Source organism: Tachypleus tridentatus, chromosome 7 (assembly GCF_004210375.1).
Source record: "Tachypleus tridentatus isolate NWPU-2018 chromosome 7, ASM421037v1, whole genome shotgun sequence".
In the NCBI taxonomy this organism is placed as follows: domain Eukaryota; kingdom Metazoa; phylum Arthropoda; class Merostomata; order Xiphosura; family Limulidae; genus Tachypleus; species Tachypleus tridentatus.
In genome coordinates this window covers 109146612-109162849 of record NC_134831.1, presented here as the reverse complement: position 1 = coordinate 109162849, position 16238 = coordinate 109146612, and the positions used below count along the sequence as shown (strand labels likewise).

Below are 16238 nucleotides of genomic sequence, written 5' to 3'. Positions count from 1 at the left end.
ACTTGATTAATAAACACAGTTAATATACAAACAACAATACACATGATTAATAAACACAGTTAATATACAAACAACAATACACTTGATTAATAAACACTGTTTTCTTTCTTAACACAAATGTATTTTAATATACAAACAACAATACACTTTATAATAATGGATATTACAAAAAATTATTTATTTTCAAAAGCTTTACAAACTTACAAACAATATTGAGTCTTATATCTGGCTTAAATATAACAAATATACTGTTATGTACTTTGTAATAATAGTTATTACAAATAATGATTTATTTTCAAAACTTTTACACACTTCCAAACAATACTGAGTCTTACATCCGGTTTAGAACTGAATATTTTATCAACGGTTCACGAGGTGCAAATTAATTTTACGTTAATACAGAGATACACTTCACTTGACGGGAATACTAGCTAGCTGTATTCTTCACACGTTTTTTTCCTGACAACAATGTCTGATGTCCTCGTAGAAATACTAAAGTCCGAAGTTACTTCACTGAAATATGTAATGTTCCAAACCTATAAACGTTTCTGGTACAAAATCTATAGTTTACGATTAATAAGCGTTTATCTCAATTATAGCTTCTGAGGCTTAGAGTATACTGACTGCAGCTGACCAATAATATTATTTTACTGTCTCTTGACATGTTCTAGAATGCTCAGTTGGCTCAACAATATTCAGAGATATGCCAGTGCTGTCGTAAAACATGTATTGTTGATTATTGCTCTCAAGAATCTTCTACAAATGTAGAAAACAGTGGGGAATTGTTCAATACACATTTAACAGTATACGTTATATGCATAAAACTGAAACACACATAGATTAATATTAATATAAATGTATAACAGTAAATCTGTTTCAATGTTTAACATATTAACTGGTGTACATGAACTAGTTTTGTCTCATCTCACGTTATTAGTAAATTATTCCGAACTCTTGCTGTTACAGGTTCAAGTAAGTGTTACATGAACAACTCTCTCTCTTCTGGTGTGTAAACCACTGTACATCATCGGTCAGGTTTCGTTGAGTAAATCATTCTATATGGTGAAGTCAAGTATATAATATATCAACTGGTATGTATTTAAGTATCTACTATATTGACTGGTGTCTTTAGATTACACGAAGCTGTGTATATTAAATACATGGACCTGTATGTATGTAAATATATAATATATGAACTATTGAATATACAGTACCTGGAAGTCCTTATGTTTCATGTGTTCATCTCTTTGGAAGTTATATGATATCCTCATGTGGTTTTATGTTTGGAAGTTATTTAATATTCAAGATATATTTATGAAAGTTAGTTAGATTACATCTATTTCCATAGACAACCGATTATTACAATAATAAAACACCAACTGAGTTATGGGTTTACTAAAGTTGGTAATGATAAGTGATCATGTTTAGATTTTGGAAACAACAAGTACTTCAGTTTTCAGAATTATCCTGACGTCTTAGCTGACTGTAAACACGATGGTGCCAGCAAGTCTCCCACACTTCACTAGTCACTGAATGAGTAAGATTAGCAGTAATAAATGTACATGTGCTACACATCCGGACTACTGGTGTGTCTTCAGTGGTTTCAGCATCTCTGGGTCATAGCACGTGACGTCTAGCTGACACTTAACAGCCAGCCTAGAAGTAGTGCACGTACGATAAACCTTCTCCAAACGATACTCTGGGCGTAGGTCGGAGCTCAGCCCAGAAATGACGTCTTTTTTTAACCATACTTCACATGAAGAATATTTCACTAGGTTTCTACTGATTAATAAATGTTTGAACATTCTATTAATTACATGCGTCTGATAAAGGTAAGGTTAAACTTAATGTAATCCTATAATTGTTATCAAACCCATATTTGACTGTATGAAAAATCATGTTAAGTTACCAAAGTATTATTATATGAATGATATAAAATGTGTTGTAACAAAGTATTGTTATATGAATAATATACAATGAGTTGTATATAAGTATATTTGTACTAACGATACACAAAAGATAGTATGAAATAAATATTGTACTAATAATACAAAATATGTAGTGTAAAATAAATATTGTACTAACGATATACAATACGTAGTATAATAATATTATTTTACCATCTTTAGCGTAATCTGAAAACAATATTGCAACAATGACATACATCACCTGTAAAATTACAATCGTATTTTACCTGTGGTTTGCTTGAAATGACAAAGTGGCATCTTATGGCATTTATATGTATTAATAATCAGTGTGCAGACTTTATATTGAGATACTCAGAGTATTTTAACTGTACAAGTTTCTCGAACATTGTATAGTGTATCTTGTACATTACTTCCGAACTGACTCGAGTATATTGACCAAATTATAATATTGCCATACGAAACGTTAGGCCTAGTTCTCCAAAATCAGGATATATGCAGAATCAGGCTTAATTTTAATACCAATTTAAAGAGATGAAATATTACAATAGACTTGTAATGAACAGATATCACGTGTTGTCTTGTTTGATAATTTTCTACAACTAGTAAACCATACAAAATTAGTCAATATTAGTGACTGAATCAAAGGATATAATGGCGAATAAACTGAATTGATCGTATAGAGAGTTAACCATGACAACGGCGAAAGACTTGTGTTGATGGTTGATGAATGTTTCGCGAGAAACAAAAACTTAGGACGTCGTTATTGTTGAATCACTCTCTGATATGACTTCAATTATTTATAGTACTTTAGGGTACGTTTACAAATAAGTCTGGTTGTTCATTCAACAGTTTAGGTTTAAACGATCTAGTTTTTAAATATTTTAAAGAAACTTAGAAACAGATTAATTCATATTAGCAGGAATATATATAGATTTTGTGAATAGAATTTAATATAATATATAAAATTGGACAGAATTTTAAGAGATACACCTTAATGTCAACTAAAAGTGAAAATTAGAGTTTTAAACATTTTAAAATCAATTTCGTGATGCTAGCACAGAACAAAATATATAATGTTTTAGGCTACAGTAGTTTTTACAGTTTGACCAGAAATAAGAAAAAATTATTATCTTAATACGGTAGGTAAGGTTAGACATCTATAGGATATTAAACAAGCTAAATACCTTATTATAATCTCAATACAGTACATAATATAAGAGAACATTAAACAAGCTAGTTGTTATTATACATACGGTACATGATATAAAATGATATTAAACAAGGATGATGTTTTATGATATTAATATGGTACATAATATAAAAGTATATTAAACAAGCTAATTGTTTTATTATAATGTTAAAACAGTACATACTATAAGAGTACATTAAACAAGTTAGATGCTTTATTACAATACTAATGTGATACTTAATATAACAGGACATTAGGACAGTAAATGTCTTACTATAATATTAATACGGTATATAATATAACAGTACATTAAACAAGCTGTCTTATTATAATCTTAATACGGTAAAACTTTTCAACTGTCTATGAATTATAAAGACTGACATGTTGTTATCTGTTTGTGTTTAAATTTCATACAAAACTACACTAGAGCTATCTGCGCTAGCCGTTCCTAATTTGGCAGTGTAACATTGGAGAGAAGGCAGCTAGTCATCACCACCCACCACCAATTCTTGGGCTGGCTACTCTTTTACCAACGAATAGTGGGATTGAACGTAACTTTATAACGCCCCCACGGCTGAAAGGGCGACATGTTTGGTGTAACGAGAACTCGAATCCGCGACCTTCAGGTTATGAGTCAAGGGTTTAATTACCTGGCTATGTTGGGGTCAGGTCGTTGTTATTGTCAATACATTTTATTCGTCTCAAAGAAATTTAGTTATTTCTGGAGAATGATTTATTGAAACTGAAAGGTCATTTATTATACCTAAATAGATCACTAGACACACAGCACATGCAGTATTTCGTAGTGTGTCTATTTTAAAATCATCTAACAGTACGCGACGTAACAGGGGGCCTTTTTAACATCCTTTATATGTTATTGTCTCTGTCACGAATACAAAAAAGTAATATGAACACAAATCATTTTAGTTTAAACGTGTTTCTGACGAAACTCACTTGTTATTTCTCTTTGAAAGATAATTGCTAATCTGGTGTGTTTTAATACATATCTCTTTAGAAGTTACATAATTTTACATGTTTTCATTTTCTGTCTCCGTCTTTCTTACCATATGTTTCTTGTATTATTGTATTGTATGCTACTGTTTTGTTAGCATCTGTTTCTTGTGTTATTGCATTGTACGTTACTGTTTTGTAAGTATCTGTTTCTTGTATTGTGTTGTATGCTACTGTTTTGTTAGTATCTGTTTCTTGTATTATTGTATTGTACGCTACTGTTTTGTTAGCATCTGTTTCTTGTGTTATTGTATTGTATGCTACTGTTTTGTTAGCATCTGTTTCTTTTATTATTCTATTGTATGCTACTGTTTTGCTAGCATCTGTTTCTTGTGATATTGTATTGTATGCTACTGTTTTGTTAGCATGTTTCTTGTATTATTGTATTGTATGCTACTGTTTTGCTAGGATCTGTTTCTTGTGTTATTGTATTGTATGCTACTGTTTTGTTAGCATCTGTTTCTTGTGTTATTGTATTGTATGCTACTGTTTTGTTAGCATCTGTTTCTTGCGTTATTGGATTGTATGCTACTGTTTGTTAGCATCTGTTTCTTGCGTTATTGTATTGTATGCTACTGTTTTGTTAGCATCTGTTTCTTGCGTTATTGGATTGTATGCTACTGTTTGTTAGCATCTGTTTCTTGCGTTATTGTATTGTATGCTACTGTTTTGCTAGCATCTGTTTCTTGTGTTATTGTATTGTATGCTACTGTTTTGTTAGCATCTGTTTCTTGTGTTATTGTATTGTATGCTACTGTTTTGTTAGCATCTGTTTCTTGTGTTATTGTATTGTATGCTACTGTTTTGTTAGCATCTGTTTCTTGTGTTATTCTATTGTATGCTACTGTTTTGTTAGCATCTGTTTCTTGTGTTATTGTATTGTATGCTACTGTTTTGTGAGCATCTGTTTCTTGTATTATTGTATTGTATGCTACCGTTTTGTTAGTATCTGTTTCTTGTATTATTGTATTGTATGCTACTGTTTTGTTAGCATCTGTTTCTTGTGTTATTGTATTGTATGCTACTGTTTTGTTAGCATCTGTTTCTTGTGTTATTGTATTGTATGCTACTGTTTTGTTAGAATCTGTTTCTTGTGTTATTGTATTGTATGCTACTGTTTTGTTAGCATCTGTTTCTTGTATTATTGTATTGTATGCAACTGTTTTGTTAGTATCTGTTTCTTGTATCATTGTATTGTATGCTACTGTTTTGCTAGCATCTGTTTTTTGTATTATTGTATTGTATGCTACTGTTTTGTTAGCATCTGTTTCTTGTGTTATTGTATTGTATGCTACTGTTTTGTTACATCTGTTTCTTGTGTTATTCTATTGTATGCTACTGTTTTGTTAGTATCTGTTTCTTGTGTTATTGTATTGTATGCTACTGTTTTGTTAGCATCTGTTTCTTGTGTTATTGTATTGTATGCTACTGTTTTGTTAGCATCTGTTTCTTGTATTATTGTATTGTACGCCACTGTTTTGTTAGCATCCGTTTCTTGTGTTATTGTATTGTATGCTACTGTTTTGTTAGCATCTGTTTTTTGTGTTATTGTATTGTATGCTACTGTTTTGTTAGCATCTGTTTCTTGTGTTATTGGATTGTATGCTGCTGTTTTGTTAGCATCTGTTTCTTGTGTTATTGGATTGTATTCTACTGTTTTGTTAGCATCTGTTTCTTGTGTTATTGGATTGTATGCTACTGTTTTGTTAGCATCTGTTTCTTGTATTATTGTATTGTATGCTACTGTTTTGTTAGCATCTGTTTCTTGTGTTATTGTATTGTATGCTACTGTTTTGTTACATCTGTTTCTTGTGTTATTTTATTGTATGCTACTGTTTTGTTAGCATCTGTTTCTTGTGTTATTCTATTGTATGCTACTGTTTTGTGAGCATCTGTTTCTTGTATTATTGTATTGTATGCTACTGTTTTGTTAGCATCTGTTTCTTGTGTTATTGTATTGTATGCTACTGTTTTGTTAGCATCTGTTTCTTGTATTATTGTATTGTATGCTACTGTTTTGTTAGAATCTGTTTCTTGTGTTATTGTATGCTACTGTTTTGTTAGCATCTGTTTCTTGTGTTATTGTATTGTATGCTACTGTTTTGTTAGCATCTGTTTTTTGTGTTATTGTATTGTATGCTACTGTTTTGTTAGAATCTGTTTCTTGTGTTATTGTATGCTACTGTTTTGTTAGCATCTGTTTCTTGTGTTATTGTATTGTATGCTACTGTTTTGTTAGCATCTGTTTTTTGTGTTATTGTATTGTATGCTACTGTTTTGTTAGCATCTGTTTTTTGTGTTATTGTATTGTATGCTACTGTTTTGTTAGCATCTGTTTTTTGTGTTATTGTATTGTATGCTACTGTTTTGTTAGCATCTGTTTTTTGTGTTATTGTATTGTATGCTACTGTTTTGTTAGCATCTGTTTTTTGTGTGATTGTATTGTATGCTACTGTTTTGTTAGTATCTGTTTCTTGTGTTATTGTATGCTACTGTTTTGTTAGCATCTGTTTCTTGTATCATTGTATTGTATGCTACTGTTTTGTCAGTATGTTTCAGTATGTTTCTTGTGTTATTGTTTTTTTGTGTTATTGTATTGTATGCTGTTTTGTTAGCATCTGTTTTTTGTGTTATTGTATTGTATGCTACTGTTTTGTTAGCATCTGTTTTTTGTGTTATTGTATTGTATGCTACTGTTTTGTTAGCATCTGTTTTTTGTGTGATTGTATTGTATGCTACTGTTTTGTTAGTATCTGTTTCTTGTGTTATTGTATTGTATGCTACTGTTTTGTTAGCATCTGTTTCTTTTCTTATTGTATTGTATGGTACTGTTTTGTTAGTATCTGTTTCTTGTGTTATTGTATGCTACTGTTTTGTTAGCATCTGTTTTTTGTGTTATTGTATTGTATGCTACTGTTTTGTTAGCATCTGTTTTTTGTGTTATTGTATTGTATGCTACTGTTTTGTTAGCATCTGTTTTTTGTGTTATTGTATTGTATGCTACTGTTTTGTTAGCATCTGTTTCTTGTATTATTGTATTGTATGCTACTATTTTGTGAGCATCTGTTTCTTGTATTATTGTATTGTATGCTACTGTTTTGTTAGCATCTGTTTCTTGTATTATTGTATTGTATGCTACTGTTTTGTTAGTATCTGTTTCTTGTATTATTGTATTGTATGCTACTGTTTTGTTAGTATCTGTTTCTTGTGTTATTCTATTGTATGCTACTGTTTTGTTAGCATCTGTTTCTTGTGTTATTCTATTGTATGCTACTGTTTTGTTAGCATCTGTTTCTTGTGGTATTGTATTGTAAACTACTGTTTTGTTAGTACTTGTTTCTTGTATATAAATAATGTACAATTTGGATGAATATCTTCTGTAAATGCTAGTATTGATAGCAGCAGAAAATTGGTTAGTTGTTGTTTTATTCATGTTTTTAATACAAGGAACAAGAATGGACCAAAGTGAACTTTTGCAAGGAGTTTCTCTCCCCCTTGACTTCACACCCGCCGTTTCAGACGAAATAATTTATGAACATTTCAACGGCAGCAACGTTTCATTGGCACCTGTTTCAGTTCATGGCAAAATCTTAACAGATAGCAAACATACAGTAAGCTTATTCTGCAACCAAGAGAAGGAAGGGTTTCACATAGATAAGGTCTCTCTTCCTGCAATGACCGGAAATAATGACGATGATGACCTAAATATAAAGACTGGATACAGTGATACGTCTTTAGACCAAGTCAACATAGCATATGAACAAGGCCTAGAAGGCAACATTAGTTTAAAACACCCTATTTCAGTAAGATGCCATTCACAAAGAAAGGAGCCTCAAACCAAGAATTTAAAGACACGTCCTTTCTTAGAAGAGAACAACCATTACGATTATCGGGGAGACCGTAGTTTCTCTAAAACTAAGTTGTTTGAAAACTGTATTCAAAGCAACGGTTCTATGAATGGAATGTCCGTGCTTAAAGACTACCAAGTTATAAAAGAAACAAGTCCTGGTTCGAGTTATCATTATGTATCTCCGCTGACAACAAAACTCATTCGCGGCGAAACAAGCCAGCTGGTTACTGCACAAGATAACGAAATGCCTCCAATGATTTATTCAGACTCACTAATACAAGAAAATGAGTTAGAATTAAGTAAAGTAAAACAGCTAACATTACATCAGAATTCTTCAATTTATAAACTTGCTTTTGACGAAAGTTTTACGGACCATCCAGATGATGAAGTACAACATCTGGAATCCTTCCCAGAAGAGTTTTCTGTATACTCAAATAAAGACAAACTAGCCTCACCTTCCTCGTCAAGTGTTTCAATAGAAAATGAGGTACATCTTCAGGAAGATTCTCTCATGACGAACCAACGACAAGGTCAAGCTTTAGAAGAGATGGACGAATTTTCAAGACTAAGGTCAGAAATAATAGTTCATGAAATGGACACAGTGAGCGAGGCAGGGTCAGAAGATGTAGAACTGATACCCCACCGCTATGAAAGCCAAACAGCTGCTCAGAAGCACATTTACGTCAATAAACTTACTCTAGCTGTTGAACTGCTCAGAACCAAAGAGGTTTTACCTTACGACGAGGAGCTGAAACCAGTCCCGCTTGGTCATCAGGTAGAGGACGTACTACCAGAGGTGCACGTGTTCTCCTCGGCTGAAGGAGCAGTTAACCAAAGCTTTGTTAAAGAATCAGATCCTCACGACAGTAAGGAACAAGTTCAGACACCAAGTTCTATAAAGTGTGAAGTGAAAACGACACAGCCACAAGGCAGAACTGGAGTGTTAGGAGAGGAGGTAAGACATATTCTAATTATTTAGTGTGTTCGTGATGAAGACGTATAAACAATGGTAAGTGTACATCATGGTAAACGTAATCTGTTACATCATCAAAGTTAGAGCGAATAAACTTCTAATAACATCTTGTAGAACCTTGGAGAACGTAACATAAAATAGATATAATTACATAATAAATATTTAGTTAATGTTCCTCTTTCCTTTATTAAAATCAAATAGATATAATAATCTAATCTAATAATAATATATTATAAATATAAAACTTGTTGACATTCCAATTGTGACAGTAACTTGATTTGTTGTACTTCATATTTCACATTATTACATGTTTTCATATTTTAATATGTTCCATCTTTATTCATAAATTATTTCTAGCTTGTCATTTATTGACATCTGTATTGGTAAATCAGTTAAAGCTTCCTTACATATTCATTGATTTTACACATTTTATTGAATTTAAATGAATTATTTTATAAGATTCAGAAGAGCGAAAGACGGGTCCAAGGCAGCCAAGCCAAGAAGGGATATTCATTGTTTGGGTCTTCGCCATCTGTTCAACCAAACATTGGTCCGACCCATTTTGCATCTGCTCGCGGACTTTGCTGTGTGACAATGTGAACACGTGGACGACATTTCCACTTCGGTTAATCACGTCTTCTACTGTGGAAACTTGTTCTGTAACAATGTGAAACACCATTAGTTATGTCTCCTACTGTGGAAACTTGTTCTGTAACAATGTGAAACACCGTTAGTTATGTCTCCTACTGTGGAAACTTGTTCTGTAACAATGTGAAACACCATTAGTTATGTCTTCTACTGTGGAAACTTGTTCTGTAACAATGTGAAACACCGTTAGTCATGTCTCCTACTGTGGAAACTTGTTCTGAACAATGTGAAACACCGTTAGTTATGTCTCCTACTGTGGAAACTTGTTCTCTAACAATGTGAAACACCGTTAGTTATGTCTCCTACTGTGGAAACTTGTTCTGTAACAATGTGAAACACCGTTAGTCACGTCTTCTACTGTAGAAACTTATTCTGTAACAATGTGAAACACCGTTAATCATGTCTCCTACTGTGGAAACTTGTTCTGAACAATGTGAAACACCGTTAGTTATGTCTCCTACTGTGGAAACTTGTTCTCTAACAATGTGAAACACCGTTAGTCATGTCTCCTACTGTGGAAATTTGTTCTGTAATAATGTACAACACCATTAGTCATGTCTCCTACTGCGGAAACTTGTGAAACATCAGGTTTCAGAACCTTACGCTGCATGAAGTATATATCATACATAATGTACATCAATGTGAAGGATCAAATACTCATAACACCTGCCATAACAATGTGACCATCAGACAGTCATGTGCAGGTGTTTCGTAAGAAATTGAAAGTTACACCACACACCTTCATAAGTGTGCTCCGTGAAGATGTGATGTATTCTACCTTCATGATTTCTGCTCTCCGAGTATGTTTCACAAGTATTTGAAACATCTAACAATCACGACAATTTCTCAATATGTGTCATAACAATAGCAGGCGTTTTACCCTTATAACTCCCATACTATCACGACAAATACTCAATAAATATATTTCATAACAATAGCAGGTGTTTCACCCTTATAACTCCCATACCATCACGACAAATACTCAATAAATATTTTTCATAACAATAGCAGGTGTTTCACCCTTATAACTCCCATACTATCACGACAAATACTCAATAAATATATTTCATAACAATAGCAGGTGTTTCACCCTTATAACTCCCATACCATCACGACAAATACTCAATAAATAGTTTTCATAACAATAGCAGGTGTTTCACCCTTATAACTCCCATACTATCACGACAAATACTCAATAAATATATTTCATAACAATAGCAGATGTTTCACCCTTATAACTCCCATACCATCACGACAAATACTCAATAAATATCTTGAAAAATGTAAGGCATCGTACTTTCGTCACTCCCACGCAACAAATGTGTTCCATGAGAATGTCAAACATACACTACGTACTTTTCCAAACGTTATGTAATTAGGTTAATGTGTTTATGATGAAAATAGTGTATATGCTTGTCATCAAGGCCGTGTAAGAATGAATGGAACAGTTGTATGTCTAACATATAAACGACAGTTCTACTGAAAGAAAAACTGGGATTTTGTTAATGTCTTTGGTATTTGAATAACAAAACGTATTGAAACCATTGATCACAAAACCTCGTTTGATTGGCTCACTGGTACGTTACCGAATATCTTCCTCTGGTAGCAGCTAGAACTAGCATCAATGTTTTATAGAAAACAAATTTATGTTCATTTGTAGGTTTACTAAGAATTGTGTATCGACTTCAGCTTGTTAGCAGAAACCAAAAATTCATATGAGAAAGAGATGTTGGTCACAATGAAGTGTAAAAGTGACGCTTTATCACGTGGACACTAGATGGCAGCTAAAGCATTTGACTACAAACATCAATAAACAAAAATGAGTAATTAAAAGCGTTTAAAATGGTGTCTCTCGCTGGTGCAGCCGTAGATATACGGATTTGCAACGCTAAAATCAGCGGTTCGATTTTTATCGATGGTCACAACAAATAGCCAGATGTGACTTTGCTATAAGAAGAACATATGCAATTATAAAAGTTCTTATAAAAATGTTTTTTGTTTTTTTTTCTTATAACTATTATCCACATCTAATTTACAAGATATCGTTTAATGGTAATTTGTATTACGAAAGCATTTAATAGCATTAATGTATGTGAATACTTATTACTAATAATGTTGGAATATTGTGTTATAGAAACTGTCCTGGTTTAAAATTCGTATTATATAATACACAAGTCTATAGATTTAAAACACTTTTGTTTTTGTTGACCTTCCTATTTCCTGAAGCAATATTTTACAAGAGTGCCTGCGTTTGACCTGTGAACCCTAGTCACGTTGGAACTGAACAAACATCTAGTCAAGAGAAGGTATTCTGCAAATTATCTCTTCTTTTACAGTTCGCTTTGTTTTGTGGCATCAAAATCTTTAGATGTGAAGACATCTGTTTCTTAGTTTGTTCTATTGAGCTTTCAGTACCTATATTATAAATCTTAAAGCTTTCATGACTAGTTACAAACCATGAGATCGATTACAAGTTGTTGTATCTATCTATTTATATATGTGTGTATTATGAATAGTTATTTTATTTATTCGTTACTATATAACATTCTCTATACATTTCAAGGTCTCGCTTTAAGGAACAATGTGGTTATGAAACCATTGATTTCCACTACATTACTAACATTCTTATAGTATAAAGACAGTCTGAAACTGATTGTGTCTAAATAATAAACTGTTTAATTTTCTGTAGAAGTAGGCCCATAGAAATAACTTACAGGATCGTATTATATTATTAAATGCTGTTTTCAGCTACCATATGTTTATTACATAAATATAATCAACAAAAGGTATTGAATGGCAGATTGAAATTACTCAATATTTTCTTCTTATTCATGTAAATGGATTATAAAAATATAACTTTAGACTATATCTGACGTGAAATTATTGTATTCGATGAGGCGTAAGATGAAATTTTTGAATTAGGCAAAGCCTAACATGATGCTATTAATTTAGACTAGACTGTGTGACGCTGTGGAATTTTATCAGGCCTAACATTGCACTGTTAAATTATAGTCGGTAAACGTGACGCTTTTGAATTAGACTAGAACTAATAGAACGCTGTTGAAATATATCTGGCATAACATTACATTCTTAAATTATAGTAAGCCTAACGTGACACTGTTGAATTAGACCAGGCCTAGTGTAACATTGTAATTAGATCAGGCCTAACGTGACGCTGTTGAATTAGACCAGGCTTAGTGTAACATTGTAATTAGATCAGACAAGTGACATTGATAGTTATGTCAGACTTAATGAGACGTTATTGAAAATAAATGGTAGCTATATATATATATTTTTTTTTTCTGCTTAGATTGTTCTAAGTTTGATTGAAACTTATCTGCTTAAAGTTGATTCCCTTCAGTTCCTAGTAACTCGATAAATGAACCTTAAAGTATAACTATTATACTGCTCAACAGTAACGGAATTGTTTGTTGAATATTTCCTATGCTCCATTATATACAATGAAACTGATATAACTACTCATAACGTTTGAAATTCATACTTACCACCATCGTGCGTATCTGATATCTTTTGTTGTTCTTTTCTTTGTATTTTTTATTCATACCTTTGTTACTTATCGTACGTTTTGTTATCTAGATATTAACAACATACAAAAAGGATATGCCTAATTATATTGAAATAATTATTAGTTTATTATTATTAATATTAAGACACGTTGTTGTTACCATACTTATAGGAATATTATATGGTTAAAGTGTTCCATATTTCAACAATATATTGAAAAAAAAACATTATTTTTACTGAGAAAAATAAATAGAAATCAAAGTGCCTCCAAAGTGTCTAAAGAATTTAGACACGAATTATATTCAAGACGACGATAGGAAGTGTTTGATAGCGACGTGCGGTGGTGAAATGTAGTTATTATGAAATTTAAATGTATAATCGTAGAGTATATTTACAGAAAATAAATTTCTTCCAATCATTACCTTGTTTCTATATTTATTACACTGTTACACCAAAATCACGAAGCTACTTTCAAGGACCTTGTTTCTATATTTATTACACTGTTACACCAAAATCACGAAGTTACTTTCAAGGACCTTGTTTCTATATTTATTACACTGTTACACCAAAATCACGAAGTTACTTTCAAGGACCTTGTTTCATACTAAACAATGTTATTGTTATATAGCTACACTCAAACAATTTGTATTTATAATTATTATGTAACTACATTCAATAAGTTTGTGTCTATAATTATCTTCTAGTCACATTCAAAACGTTTGATTCTATAATTATCCCGGAGTTACATTCAACAAATTTGTTTTTGCAATTATTACAATCGTGAGTAATGACCTGTAAACTGAAGCTATGAATCACGACCTGTAATATGAAGCTACCATTAACGTATCATCTGAAGCTCTCAGTCACGACTTGTGTTATAAGTCACGACTTTTCGTTCCCCTCCACTTGTGTATTTTTAGGCTTAACGACTTAAACAGTGAAACAAGCAGTGACTGAGTTTATTGTAGTTCGATCTACACCACCACTATTTTCCAGTATCTATTTATTCAGTACAAGAATGCCCCAAGCTTTGATATGGTTCATAACAAACTACATTGCTGTAATTTCTTTTAGGGATGGGGCTGTAGTATGCCTACGGATCTAATTTCAATGTGATTCATTTTATAAAATATTTCTGAGGCGACTATATACATAATCTATGTATTTAGTACAGCTGTAATGTCATCTAGTACAGGTGATCCCAAACTTTTTAGACCTGCGGAGATTCACATTAGAAAGAAAAAAACTTTCCGAAGCCTTAACTTAAAAATATACGCTAAAAATAAAAACATTTGGTCACTAGCACCAGATAAAGTTTGCGTCTAGCTTTTAGAATATATAATTTATTAAAAATATCAATATTTAAAGAAAAATGTTCTTTTCTACTTTCTTGTTCAAAAATCTCTGCTTACAAAATTTATATCAGTAAAAGTACAGTGTATGTGTTTATTTATTATATCAGTAAAAATACAGTGTATGTGTTTATTTATTATATCAGTAAAAGTACAGTGTATGTATTTATTTATTAATGGCTCGGATGGGCTTGCTTTTGTTCACAAAGCAGTTCAATATTTGGAGTTATAGTTGTTACCTATAAGCGCAAATCATCTTCAATATTTAGCCTGTTCCTAAATTTGGTTTTTGTAGCTGTATACAGCGAAAAGGTTTGCTCACAAAGATACGTTGTTGGAAAACGCATCAAAATTTTCAGACCTCTGTTACTTATTTCGTGGTATTCCATGGCCATTTGAATCCAAAATTGTGTAATTTCTTCCTGCTGAAATTTTGTTTTCAGAGTGTAATCTGTTGAAATTTATATAAGCTGTTCTTTCTCTTTCAAAGACAAATCGTTAGTATTTGCAGAATCAACAAAGGGATTTTGAATCCACAGTAATTTTTCTAAATGAGGAGGGAAGTACTCCCCAATAGTTATATACAAATTAGATATGTGCTGCAAGACTGAAACGTTTGCATCTTTACTTAATGGAATTTCATTCATAACTAAAAAAACACTGAGATTTTCGAAGCAACCAAGTTCTTCCATAAGTATACATTCACTCCAAAGTTTTAGCTTATGTTAAAGCGCTTCTATTTTACTCTGAGCTTAGATAGACAAATGTGTCCAAAAGGTAAGCCACTTTCTGTATGCAGCACTTCTCCCTTAATTTGTATGCCAGTTCAAAATGGCATTGAGATAAAAAAGAAGCCTATCTCCTCACGCAGTTCGTAAAACCGAGCATGCACTTTTTCCCGAGAAAGTAATCGGACGTCAGTATAAAGCAGTAAGTTTTTATGCAATCTTTCCATATCCTCACTGAAGATCCCAGCATTGAGTGGTCTTTATTTTATAAAATTAACTATTTTTATGACATCACCCTATACCTCTTTTAAATCTTTTGGCATTCGTTTCATTGCAAGTGCATGACGATGAAAACAGCAGTGGATACTCTCGATGTCCGCGTTTTTATTTTTTGTACGTGCCACTGCACCTGAAAATTTTCCAATCACAGCTGCAACCCCATCAGCACAAATACAAAGCTGCCATTGGGATCTCATGTTCTTCCATAAATAAGTCGATCAGTTCAAATATTTCTTCGCCTGTTGTTTCAGTAGGCAAAGGTTTGCTAATTAGCAGTCTTCTTCAAAACTAGCTTCGTGAATATAGCAAACAAAAACACAAGCAACATCGAAATACGTGCGACATCTGTTGATTCATCCATCTGAAGCGAAAAAGTTGGACTCGCTTTTACTCGCCTTCTGACATATCACTGATTCTTCGATAAACCGAACTGTCAGAAAGGGGAACAGAGTTAATATTTTTAAGAAATTTCTCATCAGTCGTGCACTCTACCAAATCTTTTGGTTTTATGAAATCTTCTAGAATTGTATGAGCTTCATTTATATGCAAAAACGGCTCGTTTGGGTTGAGAAAATATTTTACATAGAAGAGCGAACAACGTTTCGACCTTCTTCGGTCATCGTCAGGTTCACAAAGAGGTATTAATACCGCCCTCTACATTTCGACACACAGTTACACAACCCCTTTCATACATGTGGTCAGCTTCCGGTCAGTTACCTCTTTCTTTGTGAACCTGACGATGACCGAAGAAGGTC

General features: G+C 32.4%; 1 protein-coding gene across 1 annotated transcript; it reads left to right on the top strand.

Moving 5' to 3' along the window:
* The first annotated feature begins 1384 nt into the window (after positions 1-1384).
* LOC143256381 (uncharacterized) lies at positions 1385-13542 on the top strand. The gene is made up of 3 exons (XM_076513556.1): positions 1385-1832; positions 7576-8933; positions 9411-13542. The coding sequence occupies exons 2-3, from the start codon at positions 7584-7586 to the stop codon at positions 9549-9551; spliced, it is 1491 nt and encodes a 496-aa protein (XP_076369671.1). The 5' UTR covers positions 1385-1832; positions 7576-7583; the 3' UTR covers positions 9552-13542.
* The last annotated feature ends 2696 nt before the right edge of the window (positions 13543-16238 follow it).